The 22,487-nt window shown below is 54.8% G+C and overlaps 2 protein-coding genes across 2 annotated transcripts in view; one reads left to right on the top strand and one right to left on the bottom strand.

Moving 5' to 3' along the window:
- Nucleotides 1–2,995, top strand: part of IL17RA (interleukin 17 receptor A) — a 39,011-nt gene extending 36,016 nt beyond the window's left edge. The window contains exon 14 of the mRNA XM_054168008.1: nt 1,323–2,995. Coding sequence (XP_054023983.1) covers nt 1,323–2,824 — 1,502 coding nt within the window. The 3' untranslated portion in view covers nt 2,825–2,995. The remainder of the gene's footprint in view (nt 1–1,322) is intronic.
- A 9,274-nt stretch (nt 2,996–12,269) lies between these two features.
- TMEM121B (transmembrane protein 121B) lies at nt 12,270–14,528 on the bottom strand. Its single transcript, XM_054168010.1, is given in 4 exon segments — nt 12,270–13,823; nt 13,826–13,888; nt 13,891–14,098; nt 14,100–14,528. Coding segments are annotated over 4 exon segments (1,509 nt in total). The 3' UTR covers nt 12,270–13,014.
- Between the last annotated feature and the right edge of the window lie 7,959 nt (nt 14,529–22,487).

The raw sequence follows: 22,487 nt of genomic DNA, 5'->3' as shown, positions 1-22,487 counted from the left end.
GCACACAGTCTCAAGCTGTGCCAGGGGAGGTTTAGGCTGGAGGTGAGGAGAAAGTTCTTCCCAGAGAGAGGAGTTAGCCATTGGAATGTGCTGCCCAGGGAGGTGATGGAGTCCCCATCCCTGGAGGTGTTCAAGAGGGGATTGGATGTGGCCCTTGGTGCCATGGTCTAGTCATGAGGTCTGTGGACAGGTTGGACTCGATGATCTTTGAGGTCTCTTCCAACCTTGGTGATTCTGTGATTCTGTGACTTCCCCACCTCCCATCCCTGGTTGTCCTTTCATGCCCCTCTATGAAATCCAGGCAAGAGTTTGGCATTGAAGTCTCTCTTTGTACATTCCCTCACACAGTTTCAGGAAGTGGGAAAAATAGTACTGTAGAATTTAGACAGCACAAATAGCAGTGCTTGCATCTTCTTTCTTTAGAAGCAAGCCCAAATTTGTCCCCATGCATCATTTCAGAACAGGCTGCCCAGGGAAGTGGTGGGGAGGTGATCAAACAATGTGTAGACATGGTACCTGGGGACACAGTTTAATGGGCACAGTGATGTTGGTTGGATAGCTGGGCTTGAGGATCTTAAAGGCCTGTGCCAACATCAATGATTTTGTGATCACAGGAGATTGTTTGGGGGTAGGTGCAGTCAGCTCTTCAGAAGAGGCTGTAGCCACACTGCAAGCCTCTTGAGGCTGGTGTCTCGCTGGTGTGGGGAATTGCCATGGCCCATCCAGGCATTGTTGTAAATCACAGCTCCACTCTCTGGAGTTCCCTTTGTGTTTACAGCATTAGGGGATGTTTGCAGGTGTCAGCAAAATCGCTTCAAAACCGGTAGCTGCTGGGACCTTTTGTTAACAGGGAGCTGAGGACTCTGTAGCTTGGAGAGGAGGAGCCTGAGAGTGACCTCATTCATGTTGATAAAGCTGTGCAGGGTGAGTGCCCAGAGGCTGGAGCCAGGCTCTGCTGGGGGATGCCCAAGGACAGCACAAGGGCCAGTGGTGGAAGCTGAGGCAGAGGAAGTTCCATGGTAATAGGAGGAGGAAATTTTTCCCTGTGAGGGTGACAGAAGCCTGGCACAGGCTGCCCAGGGGGGTTGTGGAGTCTCCCTCTCTGGAGATATTCCAGACCTGCCTGGATATGTTCCTGTGTGACCTGCTCTAGGTGCTCCTGCTCTGGCAGGGGGCTTGGGCCTGATGAGCTTTGGAGGTTGCCTTCCAGCCCCTGACACTCTGTGATGCTGTGAATGCTCTCCTGTGTTGCTGGCTTCTGGCTTGCACCACGGCAATGTCAGGCATGCAGCCAGGACAGTTGTTCTCCTGCCTTTCAGCAGCGCTGTGCAGCGACCTCCCTGTGCCGCCCCTGAAGCCGCGGAAGGTTTGGGTCGTGTACTCCGCCGACCACCTGCTGTACGTGGAGGTGGTGCTGAGGTTTGCCGAGTTCCTGATGACGGTCTGCGGCACTGCCGTCGCCCTGGATCTGCTGGCGGACCATCAGATCTCGGAGCTGGGGCCCTTGCCGTGGCTCACTCGACAGAAGAAGGAAATGGAAGACCTCTCTTCCAAGATCATCATCCTGTGTTCTCGGGGCACCCAGGCCAAGTGGCAGGCCATGCTCGGGGGCGAGCCCGTGCGCCTCAAGCAGGATCGGCAGAAGCCGATGGGAGACCTCTTCACCCCGGCCTTGAACCTGATCCTGCCGGACTTCAAGAAGCCAGCCTGCTTCGGGATGTACATCGTCTGCTACTTCGAGGGGATAAGCGGCGAGGGAGACATCCCCGACCTGTTCAACGTCACCTCCAGGTACCGGCTGATGGACAAGTTCGAGGATGTCTATTTCCGCATCCAGGACCTGGAGAAGTTCGAGCCGGGGCGCGTCCGGCGCGTCCGGGAGATCGCCGCCGGCAGCTACAGCCAGACCCCCAGCGGGAGGAAGCTGAAAGAGGCGGTGGAAAAGTTCAAGAGCTGGCAGATGGAGCACCCGGAGTGGTTTGAGAAGGAAACCATCTGCTTGGATAACGACGAAGAGCTGCAGTCCCTGAGCAGGGAGAGCCAGGTGGAGGAGTCTCTGCCAAGTGAAGCGGGCGGGATTGTGAAACACCAGCTGCACCTGAGGGAGCCCTGCCCCGAGTGCTGCTGTGTGCTCAACCTCCACATGCAGGAGGGTGGAAGTGCAGGCTGTAAACTGCAACCCCAGCTGAATCCCTGTGGGGATCGGCCTGCTCAGACCACGGTCCTGTCTGTGGAGGAGGCTCCCCTAGTGCAGACAGTGGAGCCAGTGTCCTCCGTGGAAGACGGAAATGTCCTCAGTCATCATGTGCTGAGCAATGAGGACTGCATGGAAGGAGTTCCTCTTCTGGAGACAAGCTTTCCAATGAGGAACAGTGTTATCCTCCCCAGTGACTCTGAGGTCTCAGCAATAGATGAGCAGGGTCCTGCCAGCCTTTCAGGCGAGCTGAGGCAGCACCTGAACGGACTCATGTGCTTTCTGTATCAGCAGAGTGTCATTCCTTCAGAGCCGCCTCTGTGCCAAGAGAAGCCTGATAAGCAACAGCAGTTGGTCTTTGATGACCAACACAAAGACCAAAGACAGTCAGTGCAGTCAGACCAAGGCTACATCTCTAGATGTTCTCCTCTGCCTCCTGATGATCTTGTGGAGGAGGAGGAGAAAGAGGAGGAGGGAGAGAAGCAGGAAAACTGTGAACTCTCTCCAGAGGTGATGAACAGCCTAAAGAGCCTCCAGCAGTGGCTGTTCCTCCAGGACGTTCAGCGGAACTCTGACTGGGGGTACCCAGCTGAGGTGATGGATGTTGGCCAGTCACTGGAGGACTGTTAGGCTCTGTTTGGGACCTGCTCCACTTGCAATACATGCACAGTGCTGAAACTGCTTTTGCAGCACCAGCCCTGGCCTTGCATTATAAATGGCTTACTGGTGGGGTCTTCCTGTCTGCTAGAAGAGAGAATTGCCCAACAGACTGGTGACACAGCTTCCCATCTCTGCAGAGAGAAGCAAAGGCTATTGCCCCCCTCTGTGAGAGAGCAGGCAGTGCTTGTGTCTCTTGGTGAGGTGTGTTACGTTGAGGCCTCACTGATAGATGGCAGGAAGACTCTTCTCCCTCATCCACTCGTGCCTTCAAAGTGCCCTGCAGCTGTACTGGTTGTGTTGCACTGGGTGGAACTCATGGCCAGGGCTTGTAAAGCCAGGTTTGGGTAAGGTGCTGGCAAAATGTGCATTGCCATTTTCATACACATTTGACATGTTTTGTTGTAAATACTTTGCTAAAGATGTGTGCCTGGAACTTCAGCCAGGCTGGCTTGGCTCTGGCTGCTGCATGTGGCTGGAGGCTTTTTATTTTGCCACTTGCTTGCTGACAGCTGCATTTCCATGGGCCTGGGGGTGCTGCTGGACAGCAAGCTCTGCATGGGGCAGCAACGTGCCCTGGGGGCCAAGAAAGCCAATGGGGTCCTGGGGTGCATTCAGAAGAGTGTGTCCAGCAGAGCCAGGGAGGTTCTCCTCCCCCTCTGCTCTGCCCTGGTGAGGCTCCCCATGGAATATTGCATCCAGTTCTGGGCTGCCCAGTTCCAGAGGGACAGGGATCTGCTGGAGAGAGTCCAGGGAGGGCTGCAAGGATGCTGAAGGGACTGCAGCACTACCTGGGGAGGAGAGGCTGAGAGCTCTGGGGCTGTTTAGTCTGGAGAGGAGAAGGCTGAGAGGGGGATTTGATAAATGTTCATAAATACCTGAGGGCTGGGGGTCAGGAAGGAAGGGACAGGGACAGCCTCTGCTCACTTGTGTCCTGGGATAGGACAAGGAACAATGGATGGAAACTCCAGCACAGGAGGTTCCACCTCAACATGAGGAGGAACTTCTTCACTGTGAGGGTTCCAGAGCCCTGGAGCAGGCTGCCCAGAGAGGTTGTGGAGTCTCCTCCTCTGGAGCCTTCCCATCCCTGTCTGGATGTGTTCCTGTGTGACCTGTACTGGATTCTGTGATCCTGCTCTGGCAGGGGGGTTGGACTGGAAGATCTCCAGAGGTCCCTTCCAGCCCCTAACATCCTCTGATCCTGTGATCCATGGCCATTTGCAAATCAACTGGAATTAAGTGGGATAAATGTGTAATTGGGAGTCCCAATAATTCTCCTCACCTCCCTGCTGGGAGCACATAGCTGTTGGGAGGTAGGTGCTTGAAAACCTACAGAAGAAGGAAGGGAGAAGAGGAGGTAATGGACCAAAAAGTGGGATCTGGGCTGCTTAAAAGAATGTGGAACTGAATCCAGAGTAACTGAGTCCTGGAAATGTCTGTTCTGCAATGCACTGCTGCAGTGCTCTTTGCTTTGGGACATCTCAGCACCAGGAAGACTTGAAGACTTGAACTGAGGATGCAGATAGTGACACAATTAAGTGAAGGTCTCTTCCAACCTGGTTTATTCTATGTATTCTATGTATTCTATGTAAATGAAAGACTATTTTGGGGGGGGGAGGGGGGAAGTGTAGCTGCAGCAGATGCTGGTTTAGAGTGGAGACTGTAACTGCATTAGGGGAGGCTGAGCTGAACTGTAAGACGTTACTCTGTGGGTATGAACTCAAGCACAGGTAGTTCAGGTTAACCATTGTGAAACCAGCTCCCAGGAGGAGTGATAGTAGCTGTATCAATTCCAGGGGTTTTAAACACTGGGCTTAGTGCACTGTTACCTGGAGTGCCTGTTGGCCCATGGAGCTCTGACTGGGTAGCAGACCAGCTGAGGCTGGCCTTGACCTCATTTGTTACTGCTGGCTTTGTAGTCCAGCCCACTGGATAACAGCTCGTGAGGAGGCCCCAAAAATGATCAGGGGGTTGGAGCAGCTCAGCTACAAGGACAGGCTGAGGGAGCTGGGGGTGTTTAGCCTGGAGGAGAGAAGGCTCTGAGGAGACCTAATAGCAGCCTGCCAGTACCTGAAGGGGGCTTCAAGAAGGATGGAGAGAGACTGTTTCCAAAGGCCTCCAGGGACAGGAGCAGGGGCAATGGCTTCAAACTAGAGCAGGGCAGATTGAGATTAGATGTGAGGAACAAGTTCTGCACCATGAGGGTGGTGGAACACTGGAACAGGTTGCCCAGGGAGGGAGCCCCATCCCTGGAGATCACAGTCTCACAGAATCACCAAGGTTGGAAGAGACCTCAAAGATCATCAAATCCAACCTGTCACCACAGACCTCCTGACTAGACCATGGCACCAAGTACCACATCCAATCCCCTCTTGAACCCCTCCAGGGATGGTGACTCCACCACCTCCCTGGGCAGCACATCCCAATGATGAACAACTCTCTCAGTGAAGAACATTCTCCTCACCTCCAGCCTAAATTTCCCCTGGTGCAGCTTGAGACTGTGTCCTCTCATTCTGGCGTTGGTTGCCTGAGAGAAGAGACCAACTCCCTCCTGGCTACAATCCCCCTTCAGGTAGTTGTAGACAGCAATGAGGTCTCCCCTGAGCCTCCTCTTCTCCAGGCTAAATATTGAAGGTGAGGCTGGACAGGGCTCTGGGCAACCTGATCTAGTGGAGGATGTCCCTGCTGAGTGCAGAGGGGGTTGGCCTGGATGAGCTTTGGAGGTCCCTTCCAAGCCAGACCATTCAATGAAGTACACCCAGGCCTTTCTCCTTTGTGTTCAGACGAGCTTGTCACCTTCCTGTCTTTCTAAGTTTACTTGTCAACGAATCTCAAGTTAATTTTCCTGCAGCCTCTTAAGCCTCTGACGTCTCAGAAGAGGATGTGTTCTGTCGTTGGGTGTACTGTGTAATTGCCTTGCTTTGCAGCTTGTGTTTTGTTCCTTAAATTAAAAAACAAGCACACTTTTGGATGTATTTGCTTCAGTTCTTTGAGGTACTTCCTTCTGCCTGACCTCTTCTGTGAATATTTCTTACAGCAATCTGAGGGAGAGCTGTGAAACTGAACTGACAAGTGCCAAAACATTCCTGCAAGGTGTTGCAGCTGCACTCGCTTGAGCTGCACACAGCTGAGGCCCTCATGTGGGAGCAGGTCTAGGGAGGTTTTTCTCTCTCTGCTCTGCCATGGTGAGACCACACCTGGAACACTGTCTCCAGTTTTGGGCTCACTAGGTCAAGAGAGACAGAGGCCTGCTGGAGAGAGTCCAACAGAGAGCCATGAGGATGCTTAGGGGACTGGAGCACTGCCTTCTGAGGAAAGGCTGAGAGTCTGGAGAGGAGAAGACTGGGAGGGGATCTAATCAATGTCTGTAAATACCAGAGGGGTGGGCGTCAGGAAGGGACAGGGACAGCCTCTGCTGACTCGAGCATCTCCCCTTGAAGAGACTGAGAGCCCTGGGGCTGTTTAGTCTGGAGAAGAGAAGGCTGAGAGGGATCTGATCAATGTCTGTCAATTGGGGGGGGGGGGGGCAAGTGGAGGGGGCCGGGGCAAGTGGAGGGGGCCAAGCTCTTCTGGATGGTGCACAGCAATCAGCCAAGGACCAATGGATACAAACTTGAACAGAGAAGGTTTCAGCTCAACATGAGGAGAAACTTCTTTGCAGTGAGGGTGGCAGAGCCCTGGAGCAGGCTGCCCAGGGAGTTGTGGAATCTCCTTCTCTGGAGCCTTTCCAACCCCACCTGGACGCATTCCTGTGCAGACTGCCCTGGCTGATGCTGCTTTTGGCAGGGGAGTTGGACTGGATGATGTCTGGAGGTCCCTTCAACCTCTCACATTCTGTGAAGTGCATGGTCCTTCCAAGCAGGTCCCAAAGAAGGGCCACGTTTGTAATTGCTGCTCAGTGAGGCAGGACTGTTCAGACAGCTTGCTTTGTCTGCAGCCAGGTGCCTGGGAGGACTAACAAAGGGACACTCCCTGCATGGATCCAAACTTAAGACTGGGTATCAGCTTCGTTTGCTGCCTGTACAGCAGCTGGCCCAGCAGCAGATGGCATCTCAGTGCTGTTGCAGTGAGAAGCCCTTTCTCAGATGATGCTGAATGCTTCTCGACTTGGTGATCCCACTGCTCAAAGTTTATCTTGTAAGCAATTAGCAGGGAAATTGGTTTATTCTCTTCCCCAAGAGCCTTTTTCAAGTGGTATGAATTCCTATAAATCATTGAAACAGGAAGCTCAGAAGTGTCATCTGGATTTCCTTGCCTGGCTCATTCCTTTCTCAAATAACTCCCTTGGTCTTGCAGCTTTCAGAGTTTGCTTTCACAGGAAGCTTGGGGTGGGGGGGAGAACCCAGCCACTGATACCATAGAATCATAGGATGGTTTGGGTTGGAAGGGGACTTCTAAAGGTCTAGTTCATCCTCCCCCACCTACTCCTCTGCAGTGAGCAGGGACATCATTAACTGCATCAGGTTGCTCAAAGCGCCCTGTCCAGCCTGACCTTGGATGTCTCCTGGGATGGGACATCCACCACCTCTCTGGGCAACCTGGGCCAGTGTCCCCCTGCCCTCATTGTAAACAAACCTCTTCCTTATATCCAGTTTAAAGCTACCCTCTTTTAGTTTAAAACTGTTCCCTCTTGTCCTGCCACTACAGGCCCTGCTAAAAACTGTCTCCATCTTGCTTCTAGACCTCCTTCAAGTATTTGGAAGGCCACAATAAGGTCTCCCTGGAGCCCTCTCCAGGCTGCACACCCCCAACCCTTTCAGCCTTTCTTCCTAGCAGAGGTGCCCTGGCTCTCTGATCATTTTTGTGGCCTTTCTCTGGACCCACTCCAACAGATCCTTGTCCTTCTTGTGCCGAGGGCTCCAAACCTGCACTAAGTACTCCAGGTGGAGTGTCACCAGAACAGAGTCTTGGGGCAGAATCACCTCCCTTGACCTGCTGGCTGCGCTTCTTTTGATGCTGGCCAGGATACAGTTGACCTTCTGGGCTGTAAGCACACATTGCTGGCTCATGTCCAGCTTTTCCTCCACCAGTATCCCCCAAGTCCTCCTTCACATCCTTTTCTTCCCTGGCTTGTATTGATGCCATGGATTGCCCTGACCCAGGCTTAGGACCTTGCACTTGCCCTTGTTGGTCTTTATGAGGTTCATGCAGGTCCACTTCTCAGGCTTGTCCAGGTCCCTCTCAGTAGTGGTCTCCTGTCCCTCTCAGTAGTGGTCTCCTGTCCCTCTCACTAATGGTCTCCTGTCCCTCTCACTAATGGTCTCCTGTCCCTCTCAGTAGTGGTCTCCTGTCCCTCTCACTAATGGTCTCCTGTCCCTCTCACTAATGGTCTCCTGTCCCACTCAGTAATGGTCTCCTGTCCCACTCACTAATGGTCTCCTGTCCCTCTCACTAGTGGTCTCCTGTCCCACTCAGTAATGGTCTCCTGTCCCTCTCACTAATGGTCTCCTGTCCCTCTCACTAATGGTCTCCTGTCCCACTCAGTAATGGTCTCCTGTCCCTCTCACTAATGGTCTCCTGTCCCTCTCACTAATGGTCTCCTGTCCCACTCAGTAATGGTCTCCTGTCCCTCTCACTAATGGTCTCCTGTCCCTCTCACTAATGGTCTCCTGTCCCTCTCACTAATGGTCTCCTGTCCCTCTCACTAATGGTCTCCTGTCCCTCTCACTAATGGTCTCCTGTCCCTCTCACTAATGGTCTCCTGTCCCACTCAGTAATGGTCTCCTGTCCCACTCAGTAATGGTCTCCTGTCCCTCTCAGTAGTGTTCTCCTGTCCCTCTCACTAATGGTCTCCTGTCCCTCTCAGTAGTGGTCTCCTGTCCCACTCAGTAATGGTCTCCTGTCCCTCTGGTGCATCAGCTGCACTGCTCAGCTTGGTGTCATCTGCAAACTTGCCAAGGGCCACTAGATGAAAAGTGTGAACAGCAGTGTCCTGAGGGCCAGCCCTGCTCACTGATCTCCATCTGGAAATGCAGCACTGACTGCTATGTGACCATCCAACCAGTTCCTCATCCAGTGAACACTACCCATCAAGTCCATCTCTGAGTCAGAAAGGTGGTGTGGGGCCCTTACAAAAGTCCAGACACACAATGTCTGTAGCTCATGCCTCGCCTACTGATGTAGTCACTCCATCAGGGAAGTGTGGCAGTTTTAGGCTGTGCCTAGAGAATTAATTGTCCTCAGATCTTGAACCACAAGTGACAGAATGGGGACAGGTTGGTCAGGCAGGACCTGCCCTTGGAGCCATGCTGGCTGTCTCAAATCAGCGCCCTGTCTCCCGAGTGTATTAGCATAGTTTCTAGGGGAATCTGTTGCATGATCTTCCCAAGCACAGAGGTGAGGCTGACAGGTTGGTGGCTCCCAAGGGTCCTCCTTTCCAGCCTCTGACAAATGGGTGCAGTGCTTCCCTTTTTCCATACTCCAGGGACTTCACTGGGGGACTGCCAGGACTTTTCAGGTATCACGGAGAGTGGCTTGACAATGACACCAGCCAATTTCCTTAGGACTCTGGGCTGCATCTTGTCAGGCCCCAGAGACTTGTGTCTGTTCAGGTTGCTCAGCTGGTCACAAACCTGATCTTCTGTAGCAGGAGGGCTTTGGCTTCCCCAGCCTCCCGCTGGATTTTAGCAATCCAGCACGAGCAAATGAAGTTCAGTGCAGCTGCTGGGCCCTTAATGCAAAACTGAGTAGCCCAGCCAAAAAAAAACAAAACCAAAACCAAAAACCAAGGGAAAAAAGAGCAAAATCAGTCACAAGTTTCTAGTTTTATTTTAACAATCTTGCTTTTAAAAAATACAAGTTCTAATTAATGCCAGGGGGATGCCAAGTGTCCGTGGGCCAGGGGCCTGATTTCTCACTTCAGTTTCCCCTCCTGGGAGTAGTCACCTCGCTTGTCAGGATAGCAAAGAGAGAGAGCAATGAAACACTAAAGAGCTGAGCTGTGTTACAAGGCCTGTAACAGAAACCCAAGCGGATGTAGGGCTTTGTATGGCACAATTTCACCTAGCAAAGTGTTACTGACCCGGGCCAGTCATTTCCCGCTGGCAGAACGTGCAGTTAGGGGTGCAAGGTGCTTGGTCTGATGAGGTATTGCTTACACTTCACTGGTGCTACCGCCTCCCTCTTCTGCAAAGGAGCCCTATTGTGCAGCAGAGGGCTTGAAGTGGAAGGGAGAGCTCAATTAAGCAAAGAGAAGGGAGTTCAGAAGGAGGGGCAGGCTTATCAACAAGGCGCTGAAGAGCTTTAAGGGTTTCTCTGCAGTCAGTCATTGAAAGGGCAGCAGAGCTGCCTTTTAGTTGCAAGGGGGCTCCTGCACAGTCAACTGCTACAAGAGCTTTACCCTCTCCAAAGGGCACGTTTGCTAACAACCCAGAAAGCACAGCACCACAGAGAGCCACTTTGCTACAAAGGAATTCTATGCAACAGAGCCAGGCTGTGGAGCCTCCTTCCCTGGAGATATTCCAGACCCGCCTGGATGTGTTCCTGTGTGATCTGCTCTGGCTGACCCTGCTCTGGCAGGGGCAGTGGGGGTGGGGGAGGGTGGACTGAATGAGCTTTTGAGGTCCCTTCCACCCCCTACCATTCTGTGGCTCTGGGATCATTTTGCAGGGTTGTCTGTCCCAGGCAACCTTTGCATCCAGGCAGGGCCACATCAGAACTGCGCTGTCCCTGTCAGATGGCTCCAAGGTGCCAGGGCGAGAGAGAAATGTCAAGTCTGCCATTTTCTCAGCCATGTCTGAAATGGGGAAAGGCACTCACTGTTGAAACAGCAACTTTGTCATGTGCTATGAAGGGGTACTGAAGTCAGACTTGTGAAGAATTCTCCTCTAGTGTCTCAGCTGTGGGTACACATCAGTGTGTTAGGGGTGTTCTGTGTGCTTTAGTGCTAGCGTGGACTCAGCCACAGCAGCAGCAGAGCACAGCTGGGGATGAAATCTCTTCCTGCACCTTGTTTTGGGCTGAAGTTGTTTCGTTTGGGTTTGTTTGCTGCTTTCTTTCCCTTTTCTTTAGCTGTTTGACTGAAGCATGGAACACTTCCTGCATACAGGTGTAGGGAAGGTGTGAGGAAACAAATCTCTGTACAAGCATCACCTACCTGCAGTGACAGCTCCTGTGGCTAGAAACTTAGCATCCCCCTCGACACGTCGCACGTCACACGGGCAAAAGTTCACAGTACCAAGTTTTACAATCACAGTCACTCACAGCACCAAGATTGTCCAGACAGAAATAAGTTACTGAAGAAGAAAGGCCACTGGCCAAAATTCACACAAGGGCCCACGCAAGGGCTCAGGTTAAAAATAAAGCACTGGTGGGAAAGTCAAGCCTAGCGTTTTGCTGGCTCTCCTTATGGCAGGGGGAGAGTCACCCACCCTAGCTGCAGCTCTCAGCAGGACAGCACTACTGCCCCATCCTTTCTAGGGGCTCTTCTACTAGCCCCTCAAAACCCATCAGCTGGGGGAGAAGAGCCCCATGGCACCCCCACTCCTGCCCGTGGGAGCTGCAAGTTACCAGACTAAACATTTTGTCGTAGCAGTCCACTGGAGCAGGCAGTTGCTCTCCCTCTGTGAAAAGGGAGCGGGGAGAGAGGCTGGGTCCCACTGAAGCCCAAGCCCCAGCGAATGGGTAGGGGGTGCAGGGGAAGCCTGGGCTGTGCCTGCAGTTCTGCACTTGGCTCTGGGGAGCAGCTGCTTGTGCTTCATTTTCCTTTCTCATCAGGACAGCTCAGAAAAAGGCTTGGGACAGGAAACTGGCATTTTTCCAGTGAATGCAGTCTTGCTCAGATAACAAAATGTAAGCCTGGGAGGGGCAAAGTCCTTCCTCCAAACGTGGCCTCTTGTGCTCCTACTTTCATTCGGCTGGTTTCAGGAGCAGCCGGAGCCAGGCAGAGGAGGAGGCCTTCATCCCCACTGAACACTCATGGAGCTTACAACCAAAGAGAACTGTGTTTCCATGTGAGGTTGCTAACAATTAACCTTTTCCCCATTTACCCTGGACCACATGCACATGGAGGACAGGACGCTGCTGCGTGGGCTTTCCCCAGCACTCGGGAGCACCTCTGCCTCAGAGGCTCCTGCAGCACTTTGTTTTCTGTGCTGGAATGTGAGCTTCACCGAGTGCAGGGCCCGCCCTGAGCAGTGCCAACGTCCTCTGCTCCGCCGGTGCAGAGAGGGGGCACAGTTTGCAGGCCCCCTGGCCCCATCTCTGCTCTCTCAAGTGGGTGTGGAAGGAGCCCTGAGGAACTCTTCCTGGCCTATGTAAAGGGAGCCCCTACAGTGGGCATGAAAGCAAACCAACACTGATCCCATAAACATGCATATTCACAGAGAAATGAGAGCCCCAGCATCTGGGTGCTGCTGTCTTAAGCAAGCAGTAGGCTGCTGTAAACCCTGTTCTCACCAGAAAGAAATGTCTTGGGGGGGGGGGGGGGGAGGGGAGGAGTTGTAAAATGGGGTCTGAACCCCTAGATTATGTCCACGCCATGTTCGTGTGTTTCTTTAGCCTGTGAAGAAGATGCAAAATATCGAAGCACAGAGGTAGACATTTTTTGGCATGGAGAAAGTGGCTCCTAGGCTTTGAGCCGCCCAGCTTGCTCCCAGATGTTCCCCAGTCGGTACACGACAGCCTGCTGTAGCTCTGCTGCTGGCGACGAGACCTAGCGAAACCAAAACGTGCTTCCTTCTGTCCCGCCCACGCCACAAAGGCACGGCTCTGCTGGTCAGACCCCTCTCACCGCTCCTCTTTGTGGTCAGGAGGAGTTCTCAAACGAAGGGACAAAATCTACCGGTCCCCGCTGTCGAGAAAGAAAAGGTTAAACTAAACGGTTATGGGCACAAAGCAACACGATGTCCTGACGGGGAGCAGGAAGGGAAGAGTGGGACCCTCCAAACAGGCGGAGAGGCAGAAGGGGTAGAAGACGACCCATCACGAAGGGAGGTGCGTTTTCCGAGGACGAGCGTCAGCCGAAGCCTCTTGAAGGTAGTCTGGATTGCGCTGAGCTGCCGCTGCTGGATTTGTTCGCGGGAAAGAGAGGAGGAGAGCGAGGGTCCTGCCGGGGCGTCCGCGTCCCCTTCTCCCTGCTCGGCCGCGGCGGCAGGAACCTGAGCAGAAACGCAGAGAGACTCTGCCGGGAGCGGACCCGGAGGCGGCGGCCGTGGGAAACCGGTTCAGCCCTGGGCGGTGACCGCCAAGGCGTTCACGTACCCGTGGGGGCCCACGTCGGCGTCGGAGAGACCGTGGGCCAGCGGGGCGGCGGCGGCGGGGGCGGCGGTGGAGGGGCCGTATTTGGCGGGCGGCGGGGCAGCGACGGGGCGCAGGAGGCAGCAGGTTTCCAGCGCCTCCAGGCCGCGGCAGGCCAGGAAGAAGAGGTTCTTCAGCATGAAGAGGGAGAGCGGCTGCTGGTAGCGTAGGAGCAGGAGGCAGCGGAGCGCCAGGAGCGGGGCGTCCAGCAGCCCGGCGGGCAGCAAGAGGTGGAGGGCGAGGCGGGCAGCGCCGGGGGGTCGGGCGGCGCTGAGCTCGTAAAGCCACAGCACCGGCGAGGCCAGGCAGAGGAAGTAGACGGCGATGAGGAGGTAGCGCAGCGGGGCGGGGAGCGGCGCCGGCCGCCCGGGCTGCAGCACCAGCTCCAGCAGGGAGAAGCTGTCGAGCAGGTCGAGGCAGGTGGCGAGGAAGGCGGCGGCGGCGCGGTGCTGCGGCGGCGGCTGAGGCGGCAGGAGCAGCTGCCCCGTGCCCTCGGTGCCGATGGCCCTAAGCAGGCAGTACAGCAGCGGTGCGGAGAGCGCCAGCGTGATGCGAAACCCGGTGATGCCCAGCGGCAGGCGCAGCTCGATCAGCTCCAGGATGGAGGTGCCCAGGATCAGCGCCGCCTTGGGCGTGAAGGCGATGGAGTAGATGAGCCAGGCGAGGTGCGCGTAGGCGAAGTCCCCGCCGCGGGGGGGGGCCCCGGCCCCGCGACCCCCGGCCCCACGGCCGCCGGGGGGGACCGTGCAGCAGCAGCGGGTGCGGCGGCGGCGGCCCGGGGGGCGGCGGGGGCCGCTCCCGGCGGCGCGCCCGGCTGTTGCGGCAGAAGAAGATGCCCCAGCCGGCCGCCAGCACCAGGTCGGTGGCGATCCAGCTGCACCAGTACAGGTCGGTTACGGCGATCAGGTAGAGGTCCAGCAGCGCACCTTGCCCTAGCAGCAGCACCAGGGACAGCGCCTGGAAGCCCCAGCGCCGCCCGCCCGCCGCCCCTCCGGGCCCCAGCAGTGCCCCCGCCGCCGCCCCGCCGGCCGCCGCCCCGCCGCCGGCCGCCACCGCCCCCGTACAGCTCCGCCGCCGTCATGCTGCGGCCCGGGCTCCCGCCGCCGCCGCTGCCGCTGCTACTGCTGCTGCTGGGGAGCGGCGAGGCGGCGGCCGGCAGCGGGGCGGCGGGCGGCGGCACCAGGGGCTTGCTGATGCTGATGCTGTCCTCCTCCTCCTCTTCTTCTTCCTCCTCCTCCTCCTCCTCGGTGCTGCTGCGGGGGCGGCGGGCCCGCGCAGAGCCCGAGCTCGAACCCGAGCCCCGCCGGCTGCCGCCGCTGCTGGAACCCCCCGGAAAGAGAGGCTGCCGGTCGGCGGCGTGCGGCAGCGGCGGCGGTGGCGGCGGCTGGAAGGAGCCCGAGGAGGAGGAGACCGAGCGCTGGTTGGAGACAGCGCGGTGCATGGTCCTCCCCGGCCCCCGAGCCGGCGCACCGGGCCCGACGGCCGCGCCGCGGCCCCCGGCCCGCCCCCTGCCCGCCCCCCGGTGCCGCCGCACCGGCAGCGGCAGCGGTGCGGAGAGCCCGAGCGGCGGGAGCCGGTGGGGGGAGGCCGGGGGCGGCGCCGAGCCGCAACCGCCGCAGCTGGCGGAGCTGAGGCGTCTCCGCTGGCGGCGGTGGGTGGGCTGGGGGTGGGAGAGAGGAGCGCCACTGTGCTGCCGGGGGAGGGGAGGAGGGGGGTGGGAAGGGGTGGGAAGGAAGACGATCCCCTCCCTGCCCCCTGCGCTGCACTGGAGCCAGAGCTTGGGGAGCACGGCCTGGCTACCTCCTGCCCCCAGAGACGCGCGTGAATGGAGCCAGCGGATGGGCTGGGGCAGCTCACCCAGGGGTAGGCACATCACCCCGGCACTCGCTCCAGAAAAGCAGAAGTACTTCAGGCTGCCCTCATCTCTCTGGGCTGAGCAAGACAAGGGCCGCTGGCCTGTTGCAGAGCCCACAACCAAGCACTCGCTTACACTTCCTCATGCGTGGCACTGAGCATTTGGCTGCCCATATTTTGAGGCTGTAAGTAAAGCAGGTGGCTGCTATCTGACCAATCTCCTGAGCTGAGCCAGGGCACAAGGTGAGAGCTCTGCCCAGCTTTGCCTTGCTGGGACGGAGGTTTTAAACCGGTGTGAAGAGCCCTAAAGTTCCAGCTGCTACTGAAAGCATCGATCAGGGCCTTCCAACCCCAGGCAGTGCTACAGGCTGGGGACAGAGTGGCTGGAGAGTGCCCAGGCAGAAATGCACCTGGGGGTACTGGCCAACAGCAGCTGAACATAAGCCAACAGTGTGCCATGGTGGCCAAGAAGGCATCCTGGCATCCTGGCCTCCATCAGGAATAGTGTGGCCAGCAGGAGCAGGGAGGTCATTGTGCCCTGTGCTCAGCACTGCACCTTGAGTCCTGTGTCCAGTTCTGGGCCCCTCAGGTTAGGAAAGATGTTGAGATGCTGGAAGGTGTCCAGAGAAGGGCGACAAAGCTGGGGAGGGGTCTGGAGCACAGCCCTGTGAGGAGAGACTGAGGGAGCTGGGGTTGCTTAGCCTGGAGAAGAGAAGGCTCAGGGGAGACCTTCTTGCTGTCTACAGCTACCTGAAGGGAGGTTGTAGCCAGGTGGGGGTTGGCCTCTTCTCCCAGGCACCCAGCACCAGAACAAGAGGACACAGTCTCAAGCTGTGCCAGGGGAGGTTCAGGCTGGATGTTAGGAAGAAGTTCTTCCCAGCAAGAGAGATTGGCCATTGGAATGTGCTGCCCAGGGAGGAGGAGTCACCATCACTGGAGGTATTTAGGAAGAGCCTGGATGAGGTCCTTGGTGCCATGGTTGAGTTGATTAGATGGTGTTGGGTGATAGGTTGGACTCCCTGATCTCGAAGGTCTTGTCCAACCTGGTTAATTCTGTATTCTGTATAATGGCCTCAACTTGAGCTTGGCTGCTTGGATGTGTCCCAGCAGCAGCACTGATGACTTGGAGTGAGGGGGCACAGATGAATTCCATTTCTCAAAGCATGGTCCAAACAGAGGGGCGACATTAACTGGAGCCTATGCAAGCTGTGGTGTACCTGCTTGGGCAGCACAGAACTGAAGTGGCACAACCTGGGGCTATTGAGCTTGTAGAATAGGAGCCTGAAGGGTGACTTCATTCGTGTTTATAAAGATGTGCAGGGTGAGTGCCCAGAGGCCGGAGCCAGGCTCTGCTGGGGGATGCCCAGCACAGGAGGCAGTGGTGGAAGTTATCATAGAATCACAGAATTGTCAGGGTTGGAAGGGACCTCAAGGCTCAGCCAGTTCCAACCCCCCTGCCATGGCCAGGGACACCTCACACCACAGCAGGTTGCTCACAGCCACATCCAGCCTGACCTTGAAAACCTCCAAGGATGAGGCTTCCACCACCTCCCTGGGCAACCTGTGCCAGTGTCTCACCACCCTCCTGGGGAAGAACATCTTCCTAACATCCAATCTGAATCTACCCATTGCTAGTTTTGTTCCATTCCCCCCAGTCCTATCACTCCCTGACACCCTCAAAAGTCCCTCCCCAGCTTTCTTGTAGCCCCCTTCAGATCCTGGAAGGCCACCAGAAGGTCTCCTCGTTGCCTTCTCTTCTTCAGACTGAACAGCCCCAATTCTGTTAAGTCTGTCCTCCCAGGAGAGGTGTTCCAGCCCTCTGATCTTCCTTGTGGGCCTCTGCTAAGGCACTTGGCCCAGGCACTTCATGCCACATGAATCCACAGAGCTACCCTTCCTTGGGACTGCTTCCCATGGTCTGCATCCCATGTTCATGCCTTGGGGGGTAGCTCCACATGTTGCCGCCTCCGCCGTGGTTCCGGGGACACTTGTCTCTGCATTGCTGAGGTCTGATGCTGGCCCACAGCCTCCCAGCCTGGGCAAATGGCAAGCTTCAGCATGATGAAAGCAATGCAGCACCACTCTCAGCTTAGGGAGGTCATTCAAGATGCAAGAAGACAGCAAGCAGCGAGCCACCTCTCCTTTCCTTGCCAAATGTGTTCCTGTCCAGCTCACTTTGCTCTCCAGCCTCTCAAGGTGTGGATTTTGTCCGAGATGAAAATGCTGCATCTGGGCTCTGCCACTGAGCTCTCTGCTTTGTTTCACTGGCAAGGCTTGCTTTGTTCTTTATTATTTTTTTGACAGACTTGGCTGCCAAAGAAACTAAACCATGGCCAAACAATTACTGTGTCTACAGTTTTTGTTCAGCCTCATAAACACCTTGCCTAGGGCTCCGTTGGATGCTCTCGAGCATGAAGCTTGAGGCCATGGCCAAGGAGGATGTTTGCTGTCAGTGTTGGGTTTGCTGTCACTGTAGGTTCAAGCAGGGCTCAGTGCTGGGGTTGCCCTGGTCAGGGTCAGGGTGGCAGCATCAGTCTTTGAACACCACCATCTGTGTCTCTGACTTTAGTTTCCACCAAGAAGCTGGGTTGGATGGCAGTGTATGTGCTCAAACCCCACGTGCTTATGTACTGCATCCTGGCCTTTAGGATGGGCACACTCACCTGACCCTTCTCATGGTATGTCACTGCCATGATTAATGTGTGCTCAGTCCTGAGGGTTAGCTAAATGGGTCTTGCTCCTCCTACATTTGCCTGTCCCACTGAAAGAAACCCCCCCCACTTCTACAAGAGGACGTGGTGTGAAACCAAGCATCCTCCTGGGCTGCTCAGGGCAAAAGCTCTCATGCAGACTGGGCTGCTCCTGCCCTAGCTGTGCAGCAGACAGTGACAGCTTTGCCTCATTAACTTTCATGCTCCAGGTTTTGTGGGTGCCATAGGCTGGCCATGCTCACTGAGCTGCTCTGGCACTCTGCCCATGGGCACTCAACTCTCTTCTGGCTCATTTCACAAAGGTTTGGGTGTGTTTCTTGCTGGACTGGTGCACGTCCCACCTGCTGGAGTAAGTGCAATTGGATGAGCATTCCTGAGCCTTGGGAGGGTGTCACCTGCATGGCCTGCCCACCTGTGGGAATAGGCTGTGACACACCAGCCAGGCGATGTGGCAAGCTCAGCCCAGGGGAACGGAAGAGTGAGGCACCTGGGGGGTCTTGGGTGCTAAGTGGGCCTGCCTGGGCTTGCACCTCTTGTACTCTGGGGAGCAAAGTCCTGCCAGGCTGAAGCTGCATCAGCAGGGCAAGAGAAGCCCTATGGAAACATTATCCAGAGACCAAGGGATACCTGGTGGGGCTGGGAAAGACACAGACTTAGAGAATCATAGAATGGTCCAGGCCAGAAGGGATCTCCAAAGCTCAATCCAGTCCAACCCCCTCTTCAGGCAGCAGGGACATCCTCCACCAGATCAGGCTGCCCAGAGCCCTGTCCAGCCTCACCTTGAATAGGGATGGGACCCCAACTACCTCCCTGGGCAACCTGTTCCTGTGTTCCACCACCCTCATGGTGCAGAACTTGTTCCTAACATCCAATCCAAATCTGCTCTGCTCTACTTTGAAGCTATTGCCCCTGGTCCTGTCCCTGCAGGCCTTTGCAAACAGTCTCTCTCCATCCTTCTTGTAGCTCCCTGCAGGTACTGGCAGGCTGCTGTTGGGTCTCCTCAGAGCCTTCTCTTCTCCAGGCTGAACACCCCCAGCTCCCTCAGCCTGTCCTCGTAGCAGAGCTGCTCCAGCCCCCTGATCATTTTTGGGGCCCTCCTTTGGAGCCTCTCCATCAGGTCCATGTCCCTGCTTCCAAGGTAGGCAGGTGGGAACAGGGACCTTTGGCTACAGGTCAAGGGGAGCTATGAGCAGGGATGGGTCAGTATGGGGAAGCAGGGTGGGAGGTCAAGGGCTGATCATGGGCTTCAGCAGGGCAAACACAGCCCAGACTAACAGGTGAGAACAAGGAAAGAGCTTATTTGTGGGGAAGGAAGCAGGAATTGTGCCTGTGTGTTAAAATGGGAGTGAGAGGAGAAATGTCTTCGGCTCAGGAGAGCACTGAAGAGCTTTTTTGTGGCACGCTGTAGGACGAGCTCTGACAAGCTGCTGCCTCCCATGTGATCCAGTTCCTTGATGCAATGTGCAGCCCTTGGAAGTGTTGGTGCTTAAGCATTACTGGTAAAACATTAAAAGGCTAACCTATAAATAGCTTCTACTCTCCAGCAGCTCGAAAGCTGTGTTTCTGGCTGCTTTAGGTATTGGTGGGTATGCATCTCTGTGTGTACATACAGAGCTTTGAAGGCAAGCAGCAGACAGCTGAGTTTTGTGAAGCAGTCATCCTGAGGATCTGAAATGCTGCCACTTCTAGTTTACACTGCTAGAGGAAACAAGTAGTGTGCCCTCCTGAATGCCCCTGCTGGGGGAAAGACAAAACGTTCTTGAGGGCAGCACTCCAAAGGAAACACAATAATGACTCAATCTCTTGGGGGGGGATGGGAAGGGAAAAGAAAAAAAGAAGTAAATATATGCCTAAAATAAAGACCAGAAACTAAATCCCTAATTATACCCTGCAGTAAGCTGTCAGAAACTGGCAGCAGTGGGAGGAGAAGAGGCAAAGCTGAGCTCAGTGAGTTTGAGCATGATCTGCTCTAACCACACTTGAAATGCTTTGTGTGGGGGAAAGGAAGGTTCTGGGATTCTCTGGCACATGCTTTGTACTGCACTTATCTAACCCATTCCAACAGTCAGGGCTCAAGTTACTGGCAAGCAGAGAAGGGTTTCACCTGGCCAGCACCGACATTCAGAGGTGCCTGGGTTTGTTCACCTCTGATTCACAGTCACAGAATGTTAAGGGCTGGAAGAGCCCTCAAAAGCTCATCCAGTCCAACCCCCCTGCCAGAGCAGGAGCACAGATCACCCAGGAACACATCCAGCTGGGGTCTGAATATCTCCAGAGAAGGAGCTGCCACAGCCCCCTGTGGGCAGCCTGTGCCAGGCTTCTGTCACCCTCACAGGGAAAAAAAATTCCTCATGTCTTCACGGAACTTCCTGCAGCTGTGGGGGTTTGAGCCTTAACTGGGACTTCAGAGCTCAGTTGGGGGCAAGGCTGAGAATCCCTCCCCTGCTCCCCCCCTCCACTTTCCCAACAGAGAGGGAAAGAAAGGAAAGAAGCAAATCCACCAAGAAACAATTTGGATTCTGCTTGGAAGTAGAGAGGGAAAGAATTTTCTTTCAACAGAATATATATATGTGTGTATCTATATGTATGTAACAGTAACAGGTAGGGTTCCCATGGGTAAGGAACAAGGATGGATGGGAAAAAAGAAATAGGAACTACAAAACCAGTCCCTTGGACAGGTGTGGGTGCAGCAGGGAGGAGCACATGGCAGGGAAGCAGGGAGCCAGTGGCAGTCCTTGTCCAGGCAAAGGCAGGGGCCAAGAGAGCTAATGGCTGCAGTGTCCTTTTTATAACCTTGCTGGACAGGGAGGGGGAGTGGAACAGACTCAGTTTCCCAGGGGGAAAACCCCCTGCAGGGAGGGCAGTGCTCTCACAAGCCCTCCCCCTCCCTGCTTCCAGGATGGGTGTAACCCATCACAACGCCTCAGCTTCCACCCAGTGTATGTAACTGAACCCAATGTTTGTCCAGCATTTTCAGAGGGTACAGAACTGTCAATCTATTGCTTGTAAATTGCATTTCAGTTCAAAGAACTTTCAATACCAGCATCAAATGTGAAGAGCTTAATGTTTTCAATGCTTGCAGTGGAGTACAGGTTTGGAGTGTGAAGAGGATCTGGCAATTACTCCTAGTATTTTGTACTTAGTCTTAGTAAACATTGTGTGCTACAGCTGACTCTGAAGAGAAAGTTGAAGGGGAAAAGCAGGTTGATCACAGTGAACTAGAGAAAAAGGCTTTCTTGATGGAACAGTTTGGTGCCTAGAGAAGATGCAGCCTGGTGCCTAGAGATGGAGCTGCCTTGCCAGTGTGGGGGTTTTAAAGTGTTGCAAACTGGACCCACAAAGGTCTTTAACTGCCTCATTTCCTTAACTGCCTCATTTCCATCAGCTTGACCTTGTGGCTGCAAAAATCCATGAAGAATTGTGCTTTTAGAACTGAGGTAGAGTTTGGGTGTGCCCCTGAAGGGCTAAAGTCTGTAACTGGGTAAGTAGGGAACTGCTTAACTTATGTTATCCATAGGCAATCACTTTACAGCACTTACCCTGCCAGCTGTTTCTCACTGCATCCCCCTGGGAACAAACTCCAACTTGAACAGGGCTCTCAAGACCCCTCTTGTTCAAGCTGTCCCTTGTTCAGTGTTTCATGATGCCAGTGTTTTAACTCTGCTCCTTCTGCTGGTTAAGAATTTCTATGGCAATCCAGCTTCCAGCTAGGGCTGTCTTCTACCCAGGACATCTTAACCCTAGGCTGCCCTTTTGCTTTGACAACAGTGATTAAAAGCATTCAACCAAGAAGTTTGGGTTTTGACCCTTTTCTGCCTAACTAAACTTTGATATGCTCTATCTTGGGTGATTGTTCCAACTCTTGGAGCACTGGGTAAGAGCAGAAGGCTGCTCAATGCTTTTTATTTATTGTTAGAGCCTGTGGCCATAGCTCATTGCTCCAGGATGCAGAATACAGTTCAGTTGCTCTCTCTGCTGAGAAGGAGACTCCTTGAGCTTAGCAAGGCCTTTGACACCATCTCCCAGGACATCCTAGGGAGCAAGCTCAGGAAGTGTGGGATGGAAGGGCAGACAGTGAGGTGGATTAGGAACTGGTTACAAGACAGAGATCAAAGAGTGATGATCAGTGGTGCCAGGTCCAGCTGGAGAGCTGTAACTAGTGGAGTCCCCCAGGGATCAGTGCTGGGTCCAGTGCTGTTAAACCTCATTAACGACATTGATGAGGGAAGAGACAGTCTGCTCAGCAAGTGTCCTGATGAGACCAGGCTGAGAGACCTGGGGCTGTTCAGTCTGGAAAAGAGAAGACTTAGAAGGGATTTAATAAATGTTTATCAATATCTGGGGGGTGGGGGTCAGGAGGGAGGGGACAGACTCTGCTCAGCTGCACCCTGTGACAGGACAAGGAGCAATGGATGTAAGCTGCAGCACAGGAGGTTCCACCTCAACACGAGGGGGAACTTCTTTCCTGTAAGGGTCCCAGAGCACTGGAGCAAGCTGCCCAGAGAGGCTGTGGAGTCTCCTTCTCTGGAGGCTGTCAAGGCCATCTGGATGTGTTCCTCTGTGACCTCAGCTAGATTGTATGGCCCTGTTCTGGCAGGGGGGTTGGACTCAATGATCTCTTTGGGTCCCTTCCAACCCCTGTGATCCTTGTCCAGTCACAGCTTGTGATGGGTCTCTTCCCCACTACAGAGCAGGAACCCTCAAAACTGCACTCATCCCATCCAACTACAGCAGATGTAGAGCTTACAGGGAATCCCATTTGTCCCTGTCACAAGAATTGCCAAAGGGGCACCTTTCAGGGTGATTCCCTCAAGGAATCCTGAGAATAGCTTGAC

This window comes from Dryobates pubescens, chromosome 15 (genome assembly GCF_014839835.1).
Source record: "Dryobates pubescens isolate bDryPub1 chromosome 15, bDryPub1.pri, whole genome shotgun sequence".
Taxonomy (NCBI): domain Eukaryota; kingdom Metazoa; phylum Chordata; class Aves; order Piciformes; family Picidae; genus Dryobates; species Dryobates pubescens.
This window is presented reverse-complemented; position numbering and strand designations above follow the sequence as displayed.